This window comes from Myodes glareolus, chromosome X (assembly GCF_982192425.1).
Source record: "Myodes glareolus chromosome X, mMyoGla1.1, whole genome shotgun sequence".
Lineage (NCBI taxonomy): Eukaryota > Metazoa > Chordata > Mammalia > Rodentia > Cricetidae > Myodes > Myodes glareolus.
The window spans coordinates 39,415,871-39,434,436 of record NC_142053.1 but is presented as its reverse complement, the minus strand read 5'-3'; the positions used below and the strand labels follow the sequence as shown (position 1 = coordinate 39,434,436).

General features: G+C 41.1%; 1 protein-coding gene across 3 annotated transcripts in view; it reads left to right on the top strand.

Annotated features, from left to right (window-relative positions):
* The first annotated feature begins 6,274 nt into the window (after positions 1-6,274).
* Aifm1 (apoptosis inducing factor mitochondria associated 1) overlaps positions 6,275-18,566 on the top strand; it is a 44,818-nt gene continuing 32,526 nt past the window's right edge. For 2 of the 3 annotated variants that reach the window (XM_085684467.2, XM_085684468.2), the window contains exon 1: positions 6,275-6,502. In XM_085684467.2, the coding sequence (XP_085540593.1) occupies positions 6,400-6,502 (103 nt within the window). In that variant the 5' untranslated portion in view covers positions 6,275-6,399. The remainder of the gene's footprint in view (positions 6,503-18,566) is intronic. The other variant, XM_048439254.3, reaches the window with a different exon arrangement.

The following is an 18,566-nucleotide window of genomic DNA, read 5'->3' as shown; positions in this document are numbered from 1 at the left end:
ACCCTCTGAATGTTCAAGAGGGCGGCTCCCATTGGTTGCTACAGTCGGTTGTGTTTGTCTGGCCAATGGGGAAGGCCCGCCGCGGGAGAGGGCCATACAGAGGGCAGGAGAGGGGGGAAACTAATGGGGACAGCTCCAGCAAAGGGGGACTTTGTTTCTGTAGCTAACCATTCCAGGTCAAGATGAAGGCACATAAGACATGACATAAACCCCAGAATTTCTGACACCCTGAGCCTTCATAGAGTCATAAGTTGTCCCAGAATAGCGGAGTTTCAAAGGGAATTGAGAATCCCAAGGAGGGTTCACCCACCCCCTGAAAGTGAATGTAGAACAGAGTGGTTGGGTCTAATTTGCCAGAAGCCTAGATTATGCTTGGAAGATGATAAATGAATACAACTTTTTTACGATGTCAGAGGGCAGCTTCCCAAGGCTTACGAACCATCACACAGCTTGATCACGACCCATATTCCTTCTCCCAAAAGTGACTTTCAGGTTCAGAATTTGTATGAAATCAACTTAGGTACAATTTGCATATAATAAAAAGCACCCATTTTGTTTGTTTTAGGAATTTTCTCATATCCCTCATATTTCATAGACTAAGGTAGCACTAACATATGCCATTAGCATCCACATGTGAGATATTGCTAAAGTCATCAAAGTCAGGGGTTCCAACAGCACACATGAGCTGCCATTTTGTATATGAAGCTGATCGACAAGGAAGAGTCAATGTGATTAAATCCATTTCCACTAAGAAAAAAAAATTCAGTACCTCAGTGATGTGTGTGTAAGCATATTGGAATGTGAATGCTTAGCCAAGTTCAAGTTATTCAAAGCACAGCATTCTACTTAATCTTATTCTTGAGTTAGGACATGTATTTATAGCCCTTTATCATACATGTGGGTCACCCATTTCTAAAACCCTTGATTATACTAGTCAACATAAAGCCATCCAGAGAAGGAGTTACTTAATCCAAGACCATCCTTATGTACTCCAACAATCATCATGGCACAGTACTTTTGTGTTTTAATTGACTGTTTTCTACATAATAGAAATTATTATTTGATTATTTCTTGTTGAAAAAAAAAAAGCCCTGATGCCTCAAGTGATCCATACCCTTAGAAGAGTAGCTGTAATGATATAATAGGAGGGCTAGCCCAGTTGATACGGGGCTTGTCCCAGGGAGGAAGAGGCAAGAGAATCAGAAGTTTAAGGTTATCCTTGGCTATATAGTGAATTTGAAGCCAGATTGGGCTATAGGAGACACTCTCCAATAAAACGAGGGGAAGTAACTATTGATGTCACATCCTTTACATTCAGTGGAAAGTGGTTCTGCCAGTTTATGGGTAAAATTTATGCTAGCTTATCTCAAGATAAAAAAAATTATCCACCTAAAATTATTCACATGCTTCTGTCAAAAAAAATAATTATCGGAGACTGGAGAGATGGCTCAGGAGTTAAGAGCACTGGCTGTTCTTCCAGAGGACCCAGGTTCAATTCCCAGCACCTACATGGCAGTTCACAATTGGCTATAACTCCAGTTCCAGGGGATCTGATACCCTTACACAGACATATGTGTAGACAAAACACCAATGCACATAAAATAAAAATAAATAAATCTTTTAAAATTGTCACTGGGTCTACCTTTGTAAGTTTAAAATTTCCATTTCTAGAAATATGATTTTTTTTCACAATAGGTTTTTATCCTAGGGAGGTACTTGTTACTATATACTTTTGGAATGAGTTTGGAGAGTACATTGCTAGGGTAAAAAGGGTATAGTTTTTTAGTAAAAGTACAAGAGAAATGCCTCATTGTACCTATCACAAAAATGTGTATTTTACACTGATTTTTTTGTTTTAATTATGCATGCATTATCAAATTGTTTTTAATATATTCAGTTGTCTCATAATTGCATCTGACTATCATAATTTTGATAGTATTTTCCAAAGCTGTCTTTATCAGCAGCCGTAACTGACTTTGTAGTAAATGAATAGATGTTTGTTATTAACCTCTTTATTATTAACCTGATGTTGTTAAGGGATTGGATCTCACTGTGTTATTCCAAGCTGACTCCCAAACTCCTGGGCTCAAATGCTCCTCTTGTCTCAGTCCCTCAGCACACTATGGGTTTCTAGACATAACAAGGAGCAGTAGTTAAGTATTCAAAATATAAAATGTATTTATTTTTTCTGGAATTGATATTTTCAATATTTATCCCCCAAAGCAGACATAGATTTTTTTTTAAAAAAAAATGTCACTCCTGAGGGCTGGGAAGACAGGTCTGCGGTTAAGAGGACTTGTTCTTGCAGATGACTGGGGTTCAGTTCTCAGCACCTACATGGCCAACTGTCCATAACTCTAGTTCCAGGGGATATGACATCATCTTCTGACCTCTGAGGGCACCAGGTGTGCACATGGTACACAGACTTGCATGCAAGGAAAACAATCATACATACAAAATAGAATAAATCTTTTTTTTTTCGAGACAGGCTTCTTTGTGTAGCCCTGACTCTTCTAGAACTAGTTCTGTAGACCAGACTGGCCTTAAAGTCACTGAGATCTGCCTGTCTCTGCCTCTTGAGTGCTGAGATTAAAGGATTACAAAACCACCACCTCTGACAAAATAAAATAAATCTTAAACAAGGCGGTGGTGGTGCCTCCAACTCACAGAAATCTGCCTGCATCTGTCCCCCCAGTGCTGAGATTAAAGGCATATGCCATCACATTCTGATTTTTTGTTTGTTTGTTTTGTTTTGTTTCCCTTTTTTTAACATCGAGACAGGGTCTTTTGTAGCCCTGGCTTTCCCCCAACTCCAGAATGAACTCCTGATCCTCTTGCCTCTGCCTCCCAAGTGCTGTCATTACATGTATGCAACACCACTCCTGGCTTCATTATTTGCAATTTTAAACATTGATCTAATCTGATGAATGGATAATGAAATTTTGGGTGTTTTCATGCAATGAATCCTGCTTCCTGGGTTAAACTTCCTAAAATATGCCTTTGTAATTGCATCCTCTATCCACTTTCACCAAAAAAAAAAAAAGAAAGAAATCTCATCACTTACAAAGACTAGAGCCAAATTCATTTGACAATTCAAGTTTGGTCCCATCACACTTACAGTCCTTATCACCACTTCCTGACACAGGAAGTTTCCTGAAAATTCTGTCATTGTTTCCTGAAAATGTACTGAACTCTATTTCTGGAAATTTTATTTTGTTATTGCTATTTAAAACCTTAGAGGGTTTTTGTGTAGTGCTTCAACTGAGCAGAGGACCTTGTAGTGTTAGTCACTCTGACTCTGAACTATACTCCCAGCCCTGGGGTGTTGTTTTGAAACAGTCTATGTTGTTCAAGTTGGTCTATAATTCATAATGAAGTTCCATGTGCTGAGGAATTATAGGCTTGCATTCTTAAGTCCAACTGTCTCTAGACCAGTTGAAGTAATTGGGTAACTTGTTCAAGTAGCAGAGGTCCTAAGTCCCTGTGGAGTTCAGGTCAACATGCTTAAACTCTAAAAATACTACTTTTGGTCTCAATGTGTTCACCCTCGGAAACACTATTTTTTCTTCTCCACTATTAGATTAATGATCATCCTTCAAGACATAGCTCAAATAACACATCCACATTAGGTTGTCCCCTTGGGATTCCATCCTAAACCCCTCTCTTGAATTGACTCTGTGGTACCATTTAAATGACCAATAGATCCCATTTCCCCAGCTAAACAGAGATCATTCCCCATACTTTTCATATCCATAAAAGCAAAAACACCAATGATAGCCTATGCTGGAGAGGTTGTGGAGTAAGGGGAACACTCATCCATTGCTGGTGGGAATGCAAACTTGTGCAACCACTTTGGAAATCAGTGTGGTGGTTTCTCAGGAAACTGGGAGTCAACCTCCCTCAGGACCCAGCAATTCTACTCTTGGGAATATACCCAAGAGATGCCCTATCATACTACAAAAGCATCTGTTCAACTATGTTCATAGCAGCACTATTTGTAATAGCCAGAACCTGGAAACAACCTAGGTTCCCCTCAATAGAAGAATGGTTAAAGAAGGTGTGGAACATATACACATTAGAGTTTTACTCAGCAGTAAAAAACAATGACATCTTGAATTTTGCATGCAAATGGATGGAAATAGAAAATGCTTTACTGAGTGAGATAACCCAGATCCAAAAAGAGGAATATAGTATGTACTCACTCATAATTGGATAGCCATAAACAAAGGACATTGAGCCTATAGTTCGTGACCCTAGAGAAGCTAAATAAGAAGGGGAACCCAAAGAAAAACATATATTTATCCTTCTGGATATTGAAAGTAGACAAGATCGCCGGGCAAAAGTTGGGAGCACGAGGGTGGGGTTTTGGGGGAAGGGGAGATGGGGAGAGAGAAGGGAAAAGGGGAGGATTGGGGAGAGCTTGGGGGAATGGGAGGGTTGAGATGGAGGAGTGTGGATATGGGCGCAAGGAAGAAGATATCTTAACTAAGGGAGACATTTTAGGGTTGGCAAGAGACTTGGCTCTAGAGGGGATCCCTGGTGTCTAAGGAAATGTCCCCAGCTTGTTCCTTGGACAGCAGAGGAGAGGGTGCCTGAACTGGCCTTGTCCCATAGCCACACTGATGAATATCTTGCATATCACCATAGAACCTTCATCTGGCGATGGATGGAGATAGAGACAGAGACCCACATTGGAGCACTGAACTGAGCTCCCAAGGCCCGAGTGAAGAGCAGAAGGAGGGAGAACAGGAGCAAGGAAGTCCGGAGACGGTGGGACAGATCTAATGGAAGCTCACCAAGGCCAGCTGGACTGGGACTGAACGAGCATGTGATCAAACCGGACTCTCTGAATGTGACTGACAATGGGGGCTGACTGAGAAGTCAAGGATAATGACACCGGGTTTTGATTCTACTGCATGCACTGACTTTGTGGGAGCCTAGTCTGTTTGGATGCTCACCTTCCTAGACCTAGATGGAGGGGGGAGGGCCTTGGACTTCCCACAGGGCAGAGCACCCTGACTTCTCTTAGGACTGGAGACAGAGGGGGAGTGGGGAGTAGGAGGGAAAGGGGGAGAGTAGGAAGGAAAGGGGAGGAGGGGAGGAGGTGGAAATTTTTAATAAATATTTTTTTTTTAAAAAAAAGTCTCTTACATAGAACTGGTCAATAGCAAGTGGCAGGGTCTCCTCACCATTGACTGGCCTAGTATAAACCACCCTAGCTTCAAACTTCCTTGCTATCTGCCTCTGCCTCCCCAGTGGGAAAATCGGTCTTTTTTCCCACGACACACACCTTCATTAGATACTTTTTTGCTTTGTTTTTCCAGCCTATCCTAGAATTAGATCTTGTAGACCATGCTGGCCTTGACCTCACAAAGAACCGCCTGCCTCTGCCTCCGAGTGCTGGAATTAAAGGCGTGCACCACCACCACCCGGCTTCATTTCATGCTTAATATGCAATTCAAATCTTTGAAAACGGTGTACGTGTTTGCTCCACAGGGGAGCAAAAGACCCATTTTCTCTCACTCCTTGCTCTGTATCTCCCACAGCTTTCTCCGTACTGCTCAGGATTTCTTTCACAGAAAATCTGTCAGGCACAAACTTTTTGTCAGCCTGCTCTTCTCAAGCACGAAAGCCATAATAGCGCGAGATTATCCAAGGCACTTGGTACAGCATTTTGAAAGTGACACAGAGAAAGAACAGGGGAAGTACACGCCCCCACTCTAGACCCCCCCCCCCCCCGAAAAGGGCTGCAGGAGAAAGTGCCAGTCAGTTACTTGTAAAAGTCGGAAGTTTATTCAGGATTCGGAAAGTCAGGTGCGCTGACTCGGACTTTGGGGAGACCACCATTGGATAGTACGAAGAGATTCAGAAAGGCTTAAATGCCTAATGGCCAGTTGCCTAAAACACACAAAAAAGAAAGTAAGGTTCTGGAGTCGGATTTTTGTGACGTGTGTCAGTTCCCATGGCCGACAGTGCCGTAGCACCGCCCACAGCAGTCAGGCACAAGGCTCTCCTTGGACAGTTGGCCTAAGCGGCTCAACGTACCACAGGGCCACTAACTCGCGGAAACTTGCAAATCCGGAGGCGGGACCCGGTTCTTTGCAGACCGCGTGGGCAGCTGCACGCATGCGCATACCTCATTACCGTGGGACCAATTGCAAGGCAGCGCCGAGCATTACGCCTGCGCAGTAGGTCTCTAGCCTCAGCGCCTTTTCCCCAGCTCTAGGGGGCCGGTTTCTCTATCCAATGTCCACTCGGGGCTGGGAGGAGGAGCCTGCGTGGTGTGCGTGTGACGGGAGGGGGGAGCGGGTCCGGGCCCGTGGTATTTGACCCGTTCGACGGTGTGTGAGAAGAAAAGGAAGGAGCAGGAGAGGGAGGTTCCGAGTAGCGGTTGCCGAAATGTTCCGGTGTGGAGGCCTGGCTGGTACTTTCAAGCAGAAACTCGTGCCCTTGGTGCGGACGGTGTGCATCCAGAGGCCAAGACAGAGGACCCGGCTTCCAGGTGAGTAACTGACCCGTCCCGGACAACCCCTTCCCTTACTTCAAAGTCCAAGGGCCTAGGTGCTACAGGCTTTCCGTCCCTTGCAGAGCTCCCCCGTCCTTCCAAAAAAAAAAAAAAAAACCAAAAAACTTCCCATCATAAGAATTCCAAATTGGCGGGATACTAACCCAGAGTTTGCAAGCTGAGGAATCAGCACTTTTGTGCCGACCTGACCTTCAAGAGATTTGAACCCCAGGAGTCAGTGTGAGGCCTTCTCCTGGGAGTATTTCTAATTTGAGGATAACAGTACGCTTGGTCACAGCATTTTGCCCATCGCTTCCACCTTGCCCTTTTTAAAACCTTGAGGTCAAATGGACGTTGTCATGTATTGGTTGTGACAGTCCTATGCCCAAGTTTCTCCTGTAAATCAGATTATTCTTTCTACCTTCCAAAACTCCTCATGAGAGTTGTAGATTTGAATGCCCTACGATGTGGAAACGGTGTAACGCCAGTAAGGACTCAGTTGTACACCAGACATGGAGAGAATTAGCTCATAATTTTTTTGAGATGCCCAGACACTGCAATTCCTGATGGTCTTACACGCTTCAATGAAAGTTATTAGAACACACTGCATTGTTCTCAGGGAAGCTGTCTCATTAAACTTTAGAGCTGGAAGGGATTTTGTGGTAAACATCAACCCACTCAGTTTATGGATAATAAATTGAGGAACAGAGAAAAGAAATTACTTGCAGACGGTCACATAATTAATAGGTAGAGCTAAAGCTATTTTGCCAGTCTCTAGGCCCCTAATCTATTGCTCCACCACTACCCTGCATCCTAAAGTTTGACTTGAAACAGTTAAGCATGAATTAGGTTCTCTTTTCAGTAATTAGCCTCTTGTGCATCCGATATCCATGGCTTTATCTGAGCATGGTTTGAGTCAGTTTATTTTCTTTCTTTTTTTCCCAAAACAGGGTTTCTCTGTAGCTTTTGGAGCCTGTCCTGGAATTAGCTCTTGTAGACCAGGCTGGCCTCGAACTCACAGAGATCCGCCCGCCTCTGCCTCCCTAGTGTTAGGGTTAAAGGCGGCCGCCACCACCGCCCGGCTGAGTCAGCTTATTTTCAACCTATACAGATTTGTGGGAATGAATGACTCCTTTTACAAAGTGCATTTTAGCCGGGCTGTGGTGGTGCACACCTTTAATCCCAGCACTTGGGAGGGAGGCAGAGACTCCCTCTGTTAACTCTTGTGAGTTCAAGGTCAGCCTGGTCTCCAAGAGCTAGTTCCAGGACAGGATCCAATGTTGTAGAAAAATCCTGTCTTGAAAAATCAAAAAAAAAAAAAACCAAAAAAAAACTAAAGTGCAGTTTAAAAATAAATTATATTTTTAAATCATTATCCTCGGGTAATTACATTTATAATATGAAATGTTATCCTTGAGGCTTTTGTCCTTCTGGGCTCTTTAAAATAAAAAGAAGTGGAAAATACCTTTTGATTGTTAGGATCTTTGCAAATTCTTGGAATGAGTCAAAGTGTTTCTTAATAGGTGTTATCTGCAGGGTGTGGTGGACATGACTTTAATCCCAGCATTCTGGAGGCAGAGACAGACAGATCTCTAAATTCAAGGCCTTCTTGGTCCACGAAGAAAGTTCTAGGCCAGCCATGGCTACACAGTTGAGACTCTGTCTCAAAAAAAAAGTGTTAGGTAGCTGATTTATGTCCTAGGAAGTACTTCTCTTAGAACTTAAGAATTTGTTTTAGCAAAAACAAAGAAATAAAGAACAACAAAAACCCTCTGGCATACTAAAAACCTAGTGAATATAATTTGTTTGAGTTCTGTGCATGGAAATGGTGGTATGTTGTATGTAAATTGTGAAAAAAATCATACAAATGTAGATAACCTGAAGATAATAGCCTTTCTAATACTGTGTTTTTTATTTTACTCAATACATAGCTTTTACCAGAATTCTGGCTTTAACCAGAAGTTCTCATCAATTCATTTGATTACAGTATCAGAGCTGTTGAAAAAATGCAGACTTAAATGTTTCTTTCCCACTTGCATGACTTTGCTTGAAGGCAGTCTCCTGTAAAAATACTATGACTTCCTGACATACCCATCCATCTTTTTTTAAAAAAAAATATTTATTTATTTATTTATTATGTATACAACATTCTCCCTCCATGCATGCCCACACACCAGAGGAGGGCACCAGATCTCATTATAGATGGTTGTGAGCCACCATGTGGTTGCTGGGAATTGAACTCAGGACCTCTGGAAGAGCAGCCAGTGCTCTTAACCACTGGAGCCATCTCTCCAGCCCCCCCATCCATCCATCTTTCTGCACACACTTTTTTGTCCTTTGGCCATGAATCAGAGTATGACATCGCCTGCTTTAAAAATGAGAGGGGGTAGGTTACAATTTCAAAAAGAATTTGATACTCTCATTATAAGAATTAATATTTTTATGGCCCAATTGCCTTTAATCGGATTTCCTTTTCACATGGCATCATCTGCCATATGCTTTCACAGAGGTGGACGAGAGTCTCCCCACCAATACTTCGCAGGTTGTTAGAAAACTTTTCTTTTTGGCTTTTTTTGTTGACTTAGTTAACCATGAGCCTGCCTTGAAACTAAGCATCTTCACCTCTCACCATTGTTAGATTCATTTCCATTATACTCTGCTTTTTGGTCTTGAAACCTCAGTAGCTGCTATTTTGCTTATGTGGATTTTCTGCCTCTTTCCAGAAATGATTAAGGTAACTAAACCATAACTCTGTCTGCATCTGTTACTGAGAAGGGGTTGATAATAGATATTTTGTGTTCTGTAATATTTTCTCCACCAAGCATTATGCTGCCAATTTTGTAAAACTGATCACTAACTCCCTGACCTAAGGTTCAAGTATTTGACTTTTTTTCTTTATTTGGAATCATAACATCTTTTTTTGAGACGGGATCTATTATGCAGCCCAGGTTGTTGTAGAACTCATGTAGACCAGGCTGGCCTCATAGAGGTCTGCCTGCCTGGATCTGCCTCCTGAGTGCTGGGATTGAAAGGTGTTCAACACAAAGGGCTGAAGAGATGGCTGAGTGGTTAAGAGCACTAACTACTCTTCCAGAGGACCCAGGTTCAGTTCCCAGCATCCACATGGCAGCTCACAACTGTTTGTAACTCCAGGGGACCCAGAACCCATGGCAAAACACTAATGCACAGAAAATAGAATATTTTTTTTAAAGAAAGAAACGTGCCAGGTGGTGGTGGTGCATGCTTTTAATTCCACCACTCAGGAGGCAGAGGCAGGGGGAACTCTGAGTTTGATGCCAGCCTGGTCTACAAGAGCTAGTTCCAGAATAGGCTCCAAAGCTACAGAGAAACCCTGTCTCAAAAAAACAAAGGAAGGAAGAAAGGAAGGAAGGAAGGAAAGAAAGAAAAATAAGAACTAAGAAGCGATGATACATTCCATTTAGTACCTTTCTGCTGTGGCTGCTGTAGTAAGGACTGTATCTGTGACTGCAATAGTGGTGTGATAGAAGCAGATGAAATCTGGGCCTTCAGTAAGAGCTGGGGTTGTGCTGGGGCTGTGCCTCAACACCAGTTGTTGTCTGTGGCACCATCGACTGAACAACAGTTCTAGAAGTCTTAAGTAAAGATTGGGTTTGGGACTGATTCTAAAGCAAACCAAAATAGGAAAAATAAAAATAAAAAAGCTAGGCAGTGGTGGCCTTTAATCTCAGCACTTGGGAGGCACCCCGTGAGTTCAAGGCCAGGCTGATCTACAGAGTTAGTTCCATTACAGCTAGGGCTGTTACACAGAGAAACCCTGTCTCAAGAAAAAGGGTGTTTAGCCTAGCTTGAATCTTTTCATCTTTAAAGAAGGAACTGAGGAGCTGGAGAGGTGGCTCAGCGGTTAAGAGCACTGCCTGCTCTTCCAGAGGTCCTGAATTCAGTTCCCAGCAACTACATGGCGGCTCACAACCATCTGTAATGAGATCTGGCTCCGTCTTCTAGTGTGGACATACATAATGTTGTATACATAATAAATTAGTAAATCTTTAAAAAAACAAAGAAGGAACTGAACATTTGGCTGGAGAGATAGTTTAGAGGTTAGGAGCACTGACTGCTCTTCAAGAGATTCTGAATTCAATTCCCAGCAACCACATGGTGGCCCACAACCATCAACAGTGAGATCTGGTACCCTCTTCTGGCATGCAGACATACATGCAGGCAGAACACTATATACACAATAAATAAATAAATCAGAAAAAAAAGAGAAGGAACTCACTCAACTCCTTATGACCTAGAATCCTAGATTGTGGACACTGCTAAATGACACACTGGTTTTTGATGTTTTGAGACAGGATCTTGGTATGTATTTCAATTGTACACCCTCTCCCCAACTCACTATGTAGCTAAATCCTGATCTCATGGTCCTTCTGTCTTAGCCTTTAGAGTGTTTGGTGGCATCTTTTTAAAGCCTAGATGATTCTTCTCTACTCATCCTACCTAATCAAGGGTTTACAGAAGAAAATCTTTGGCAGGATAGATTTTTCTATAATCAGTTAATAATTTGGATTTCTTTTTTTTTTAATGGTTGCTGAAAATTGAACTCAGGATCTCTGGAAGAACAGTCAGTGTTCTTAGCCTATGAGATATCTCCCAAGCCCCCAATAAGTTAGATTTTTTTTTTTGTTTTTCAAGACAGGGTTTCTCTGTAGCTTTGGAGCCTGTCCTGGAAATAGCTCTTGTAGACCAGGCTGGCCTTGAACTCACAGAGATCCGCCTGTCTCTGCCTCCCAAGTGCTGGCTAAATTAGATTTTTTAAGAGATGTTTTGAGGGAATTGCTGCCATGTGTTAACATTCTTCTAGGTCATATTTCCTAAAGTTGCCTGGTTATATGATTTGAATAAAGGATAAACCCAAATCTTCTCCAGGATCTGCAAAAGAGACACTGAGATTGAGAATGAAATTCTCCTGAATAGAGTCCTGGAATCTATATTTTAGCAAACTGTTAGAGTTTATATGATCAGGTAAATTTGGGAAATACTGTTTTAGATAAATAACAACTCTTGTTTTTCTCTTTCACTGACTTAAGGATTAAGAAAAAACACTCAGCAACTTTGGTTCTCTTGTGATTTGCGTCAAGCATATTTTCTCATAACCAAAGGACTGGGAGTTTATCCTATCTGTTCCTGTGTCCTAAGCATCCTGTACAGTTTCTGACACACTAAGTTCCCAGTGAACAGTTTCTTTTTTGGTTATCTAAAGTGTTCTTTTTCTTCTGTGCCATTTGTAAGAATGGTTCGTGCTGTACTATAGTTATCGTTCTTATTCTTCTAAAATTCCAGCAAGGGTTGATAATTTTTTTAAAGGCTGATAAAATTAAATAGTTGTTGCATTATTTATAAAATGGCATCTAACTACAGTGGGTATATTAAATAGGCTGTGTTGGAAAAATTAGTTTGATGTTTAAGAATCAAGTTCTTTTTGTTTGGTTGGTTTTGGTTTTTCGAGACAAGGTTTCTCTGTGGCTTTGGTGCCTGTCCTGGAACTAGTTCTTGTAGACCAGGCTGGCCTCAAACTCACAGAGATCCACCTACCTCTGCCTCCTAGTGCTGGGATTAAAGGCGTGCACCACCACTGCCCAGTTTAGGAATCAAGTTTTAAAAACATAGATTTCTTAATCATTTGGGATTCCTAAGCCCCTCAGCATATAAATGTGTTTCTGGAAAGGTCTGGGAATATGGGTAATAGGAAATTTTGAGGCCTCCAAAAATGAGCTTACTGGTTAAAGTATTATTCTAGTGATAGTCTGTGGTACTTAAAATTGCCATTTTTATTAAGCAACATGAAATTAATGAATCTGGGTTAGAAAACTTCTCAAAGAAAGAAGAAACCATTCACTGGGAACTTAGTGTGTCAGAAACTGTACAGGATGCTTCGGACACAGATAGGATAAACTCCCAGTCCTTTGGTTTAGGAGGGGGGAAGTAACTACTGCTATTCTGCATATGAGAAAATATGCTTGATGCAAATCACAAGAGAACCAAGGTTACTGAGTTTGTTTAGTCAATGCCAAAGACGTGCTTCATTCCTGTAATCCCAGAAGGAGAATTGCCAAGATTTTGAGGCTATTCTAGGCTACATAGTGAATTCTAACCCTGCTCAGTCTACAGTATGAGATCATGTCTCAGAGAAACAAAACAAATAGAAATAAATGTCCATTCAAAGTATTGGGGAGGTTGAGGTAGGGGGATCATGAATTCAAAGCAAGTCAGAGCTACATATCAAATTCTCATCTGAAAAAGAAAACAACAGCAAAAGTTTGGTCAATATCAATCAAATTAGAAAGAATTTCTATCTCTCTCTGTCATTCTTTAGCAACATATTGGTGACCAGGACCAGGTGGCAATGCACACCTTTAATGAGAACACTCTGGAGGCAGAGACAGAAGATTTCTCTGAGTTTGGGATCCGCCTGGTCTACTTAGCAGGTTCTGGGTTAGCCACAGCTACACAGTTATGCCCTCACTCTTAAAAATTATTTATACCAATGGTATATCAGACACTGTTACACAAGCACAAATTGGTCTATTGGGAATTGCATTCTAAGTAAAAGTACAAAATCTTGACCTGCTGCAGAACATCTAAAACAAGTAACTGGTACAGTAATGGGAAGTCAGGAGTAAGTCACCTTCTTGTAAGACAAGTGAAGTTCCTTTGGGGCCTTGAAATTTTGTGACTATGAAGAGAAAGGCATGGAAATAGTTTCATAGCTTAAAATGGAGGGCAGTCAATCCTAGTGGTTTTGGGGACCAAGTCTGCAGAATTACCAGTTTGACGCTAACTAGCCTAGGCAGCATAGCAAGACTCTGCCTCAGAAAAAGAAGAAAAAAAGAGCTAAACTTGGAATTTTCATTTTAATGTATATTTTCTTTTCATTTTTCAAGATGGTTTCTCTGTGTATCCCTGGCTTTCCTGGAACTCTCTTTGTAGACCAGGCTGGCCTTGAACTCGCAGAAAACTGCTTGCCTCTGCCTCCCAGGTGCTGGGATTAAAAGCAAGCACTACCACTATCCACCTTATTTTAACAATTTATTGTCTAAAGATTAAATCATTTTATTTCATGACAACAAAGAGTTCTAAACCAGGGACGATACCACGAAGAATAAAGTAAAAATAATTTTCTTTGCTGGAGAGTATAGATTTAAAGTCTCAACTATATTTCAGAAATTGAAATAGGATGATCACATTTGTGTAAACCACTTCCCAGTGTGAAATTTGACCTGCGTTAGAAAGATGCTACTTAGATATTTTCTAGATTAATTTATCTACTTATTTATTTATTTGTTTGTTTATTTGTTTATTTTTGAGGAGGGTTGGGTTCCAAACAGGGTTTCTCTGGCTGTCCTGGAACTCCCTTTGTAGACCAGGCTGGCCTAGCACTCACAGAGACCCAATTGCCTCTGAGTGTTGGGATTAAAGGCCTGCGCAACCATCTCCTGTCAATAGATTTATTTATTTTAATTTTATGAGTGTTTTGTCTGAATGTATATATGTGCACCACATGCATGCCTGTTGTTCATGGAGCTCAGAAGAGAATGTCTGAACTGGAGTTACAGATGGGTGGAAGCCACTGTGTGGAAGTTGAGAACCAAACCCAGGTTCTCTGAAAAAGCAGCAAGTATTCTTTTTTTCATTTTTTATTTGTATTTATTGAGCTCTACATTTTTCTCTGCTCCCTTCCCTGCCTCTCCCCTCCCACCTTCAACCCTCCCCCAAGGTCCCCATGCTCCCAATTTACTCAGGAGATCTTGTCTTTTTCTACTTTCTACTTCCCACGTAGATTAGATCTATGTAAGTCTCTCTTAGTGTCCGCATTGTTGTCTAAGGTCTCTGGGATTGTGGTTTGTAGGCTGGATTTCTTTTCTTTATGTTTAAAAACCACCCATGAGTAAGTGCTTGTGATAATTGTCATTCTGGGTCTGGGTTACTCATTCACAATAATGTTTTCTAGCTCCATCCATTTGCCTTCAAAATTTAAGCTGTCATTTTTTCTGCTGTGTAGTACTCCATTGTGTAAATGTACCACATTTTCCTTATCCATTCTTTAGTTGAGGGGTATTTAGGCTGTTTCCAGGTTCTGACTATGACAAACAAAGCTGCTATGAACATAGTTGAGCACATGTCCTTGTGGAATGATTGAGCATCCTTTGGATATATACCCAAAAGTGGTATTACTGGGTCTTGAGGAAGGTTGTTTTCTAATTTTCTGAGAAATCGCCACACTGACATCCAAAGGGGCTGTACCAGCTTGCACTCCCACCAGCAATGCAGCAGTGTTCCCTTTTCCCCACAATCTCTCCAGCATAAGTTGTCATCAGTGTTTTTGATCTTGGCCATTCTTTCAGGTGTAAGATGGAATCTCAGAGTTGTTCTGATTTGCATTTGTCTGATGACTAAGGATGTTGAACATTTCCTTAAGTGTCTTTTAGATTCCTCTGTTGAGAGTTCTCTGTTTAGGTCTGTACTCCATCTTTTTATTGTATTATATGATCTTTTGGTGTCCATTTTTTTGAGTTCTTTGTATATTTTGGAGATCAGACCTGTCTGATGTGGGGTTAGTGAAGATCTTTTCCCATTCTGTAGGCTGTCATTTTATCTTGTTGACCGTGTCCTTTGCTTTACAGAAGCTTTTCAGTTTCAGGAGGTCCCGTTTATTAATTGTTGCTCTCAGTGTCTGTGCTGCTGTGGTTATATTTAGGAAGCAGTATCCTGTGCCAATGCATTCAAGTGTACTTCCCACTTTCTCTTCTATAAGGTTCAGTGTGGCTGGCTTTATGTTGAGGTCTTTGATTCATTTGGACTTGAGCTTTGTGCATGGCGACAGATATGGGTCTATTTTTATTTTTCTACATGTTGCTATCCAGTTATGCCAGCACCACTTGTTAAATATGCTTTCTTTTTTCCATTTGATTTTTTTGCTTCTTTATCAAAAAGCAGGTGTTTGAAGATGTGTGGATTGATATCTGGGTCTTCTATTCGGTCCCATTGGTCCTCCTGTCCTTATGCCAATACCAGGCTGTTTTCAGTACTGTAGCTCTGTAGTAGAGTTTGAAGTCAGGGATTGTGATGCCTCCAGAAATTCTTTTGTTGTACGGGATTGTTTTGGCTGTCCTGGGTTTTTTGCTTTTCCCTGTGAAGTTGAATACTGTTCTTTCAAGGTCTTTGAAGAATTTTGCTGGGATTTTGCTGGGCATCGCGTTGAATCTGTAGATTGCTTTTGGTAAGACTGCCATTTTTGCTATGTTAATTTTGCCTACCCAAGAGCATGGGAGATCTTTCCACTTTCTGGTGTCTTCTTCAATTTCTTTCTTCAAAGATTTAAAGTTCTTGTCATACAAGTCTTCCACTTGTTTTGTTAGAGTTACTCCGAGATATTTTATGCTATTTGCGGCTCCTGTGAAGGGTACTGATTCTCTGATTTCTTCCCCAGCCCTTTTATCATCTGTACAGGAGGGCTACTGATTTTTGAGTTAATCTTATATCCTACTACATTGCTGAAAGTGTTTATGAGTTGTAGAAGTTCCTTGGTAGAATTTTTGGGATCACTTATGTAAACTATCGTATCATCAGCAAATAGTGAGAGTTTGACTTTTCCTCTTGCAATTTGTATCCCCTTGATCTCCTTTTGGTGTCTTATCAGCAAGTATTCTTAACCATGGAGCCATCTCATCGGCCCTCAATTTTATTTTTTTGATGCCACAATGTAATTTCTCTTAGAAATATTAATAGGTTTGAGCCTAGATTTCTGCCCCTTCCTATGCTAGGTATATGCACTATATACTTAACTGTTCTGAGTTCTAAAATGCTTATTGTCTCAAGAATTTTAATAAGAGCCTGCAGGTCCATATACTTGTTTTTAGTTCCCCTGTACCCTGACACTGTGAAAGGAAAGGGCAGAGTATTGCTTTTTTCATCTCTGGAAGTATTATATAGTATGCTTCTACCAAAGCCTTTTTAAAAATTAAACAGTATTGGAAATTGGCCCTAGGTCCTGCACAAGCTAGGTAAGCACCCCACCATTGAGCTGTATCCCAAACCACTTTTAAAATACTTTTTAAACCTAAGGTCTCACTACATTGATCTTGCTGGTTTTTAACTCACTTTGTATCCCAGGAGGGCCTTGAATTTATGAAATTACCTCAGTTTCAGGAGTAGCTAAGATTGCAGGCCTGATCTTCCAAACCTGGCTCTGTTCTTTTTTTGTATGTTTGTTTGTATTTTGTATTATTTTTCTTTAAGGCCCAATTTTTACTATATAGCTCTCTGGCTAATGTGGTACTTCCACTGTGCTTGGCCTCTGGCCTTTTTCTTTTTGTTTTTTTTCTTTTTCTTTTTGAGACAGGGTTTTTCTGTGTAACTTTGGAGCCTGTCCTGGCACTAGCTCTGTAGGCCAGGATGGCCTCAAACTCAGAGATTCACCTGCCTCTGCCTCCCAAATGCTGGGATTAAAGGCGTTCACTACCACCACCCGGCACCTCTGTCTTTCTTTCTTTTGTTTTGTTTTGTATTTCAACACAGGGTTTCTCTGTAGCTTTGGAACCTGTCCTAGAACTAGACTGGCCTTGAGCTCACAGAGATTGACATGCCTCTGCCTCCCAAGTGCAGGGCTTAAAGGTGTGGGCCACCACCACCCAGCAACCTCTGTCTTTTAAAACCTAGTTAGGATAAGAACTCAAAGATCAGCCTTTAGACCTGTGGTTTTTCCAAGTAGTCTCCTATTTGCAAGGTTAGTGTCATCATCACTCTGGACCTTGGTAGAAATAGAGATTAGTTATGGTGACCCAAGCCTGTGATTCTAGTATTCATCAGGCCAAGGCCAGGGGAGTACCTTGGTCTGCCTAAGGAGACTTTGTCTCACAAAGCAAAAAAGACCCAGTGAGATGACTTAGCAGTCAAAGGCACTCGCTGACAAGGGAAAGACTTGCCTTCAATTCCTGGAACCCACAGTGGTGGTGGGAAAAGAACCACTGCTCCAGATCAAAGTGTACATACTCAGCCAAGCATGGTCAGATAGCTGCTACTTTTGTGCACTACACAAGTGGAGTGGATTTTACTTCTTCTTGTTGAAATATTTTATTTTTTGAGAGAATCTTGCTTTGTGACCTGAGTTGTCCTAGGACCACTACTGAGGGTTTTGTCTTTCAAGTTAGGATTGTCCAACCTCACCTTCTCAAGTGCTAGAATTAGAATTATAGGCATGACTCACCATGTCAAGGCTTTATTTATTCACATTTTTAAAAATACTTTTTAGGTATTTTTGAGACATTCTCATACTGCAACCCAGCCTGGTCTCAAATTTGCAGCAATCCTCCTGCTTTACCCTCCGTAGTACTAAGATTATAAGTGTGAGCGGTGTTTATATATTTTAAATGGCCAAGAAAACCTTAGTAACAAACAATATTTTAATACTTAAGCATTATATAAAACTTAGGCTGTAGTGGCTATAAATAAAATCTAATTGGAACATAGACCTTTGTCTTTTGGGGGCTGTTTTTATACCCAGCAGGATTAATTGTTACAGAGACCAGACCGTCCACAAAGCTGGAAACAATCACTTTTCCATCAGTGGTGAACACCCATGAGGTCTAATCACTGAGAAGACACTAAGGCCAGGCCTCATCTGAAAACGTCAGCATCCGGTGGGAAAAAGGAAATCTGTAGTGTCTCAACCTTTTTATGAGCGTATTACTACAAATGCTATATAAAAATGATTCTATTATGTTGAATGAGAAACTGCAAGACATTGGTAGACACTTTACATTTTGTATTTCTGGAATATACTTAAGAGTAGAAATTCAGTTATTTTGAGAAATTAAGTTCTTTATGAAATTTTTGTTCTGATTTCCTTTTAATCTTTAATGTTTCTTCTAGGACATATTACTTTTCACACAAGACAGAACTGTGTGTTCCAGGGCTATAATTAAGCAAGGCTTGAGCCATGTAGATTGTTCCTGAAATGGGCATCATAATGTCCCAGGTAGTCTGTGGTCAATTTTGTATATTTTTAGCCTTATGTTTCTGT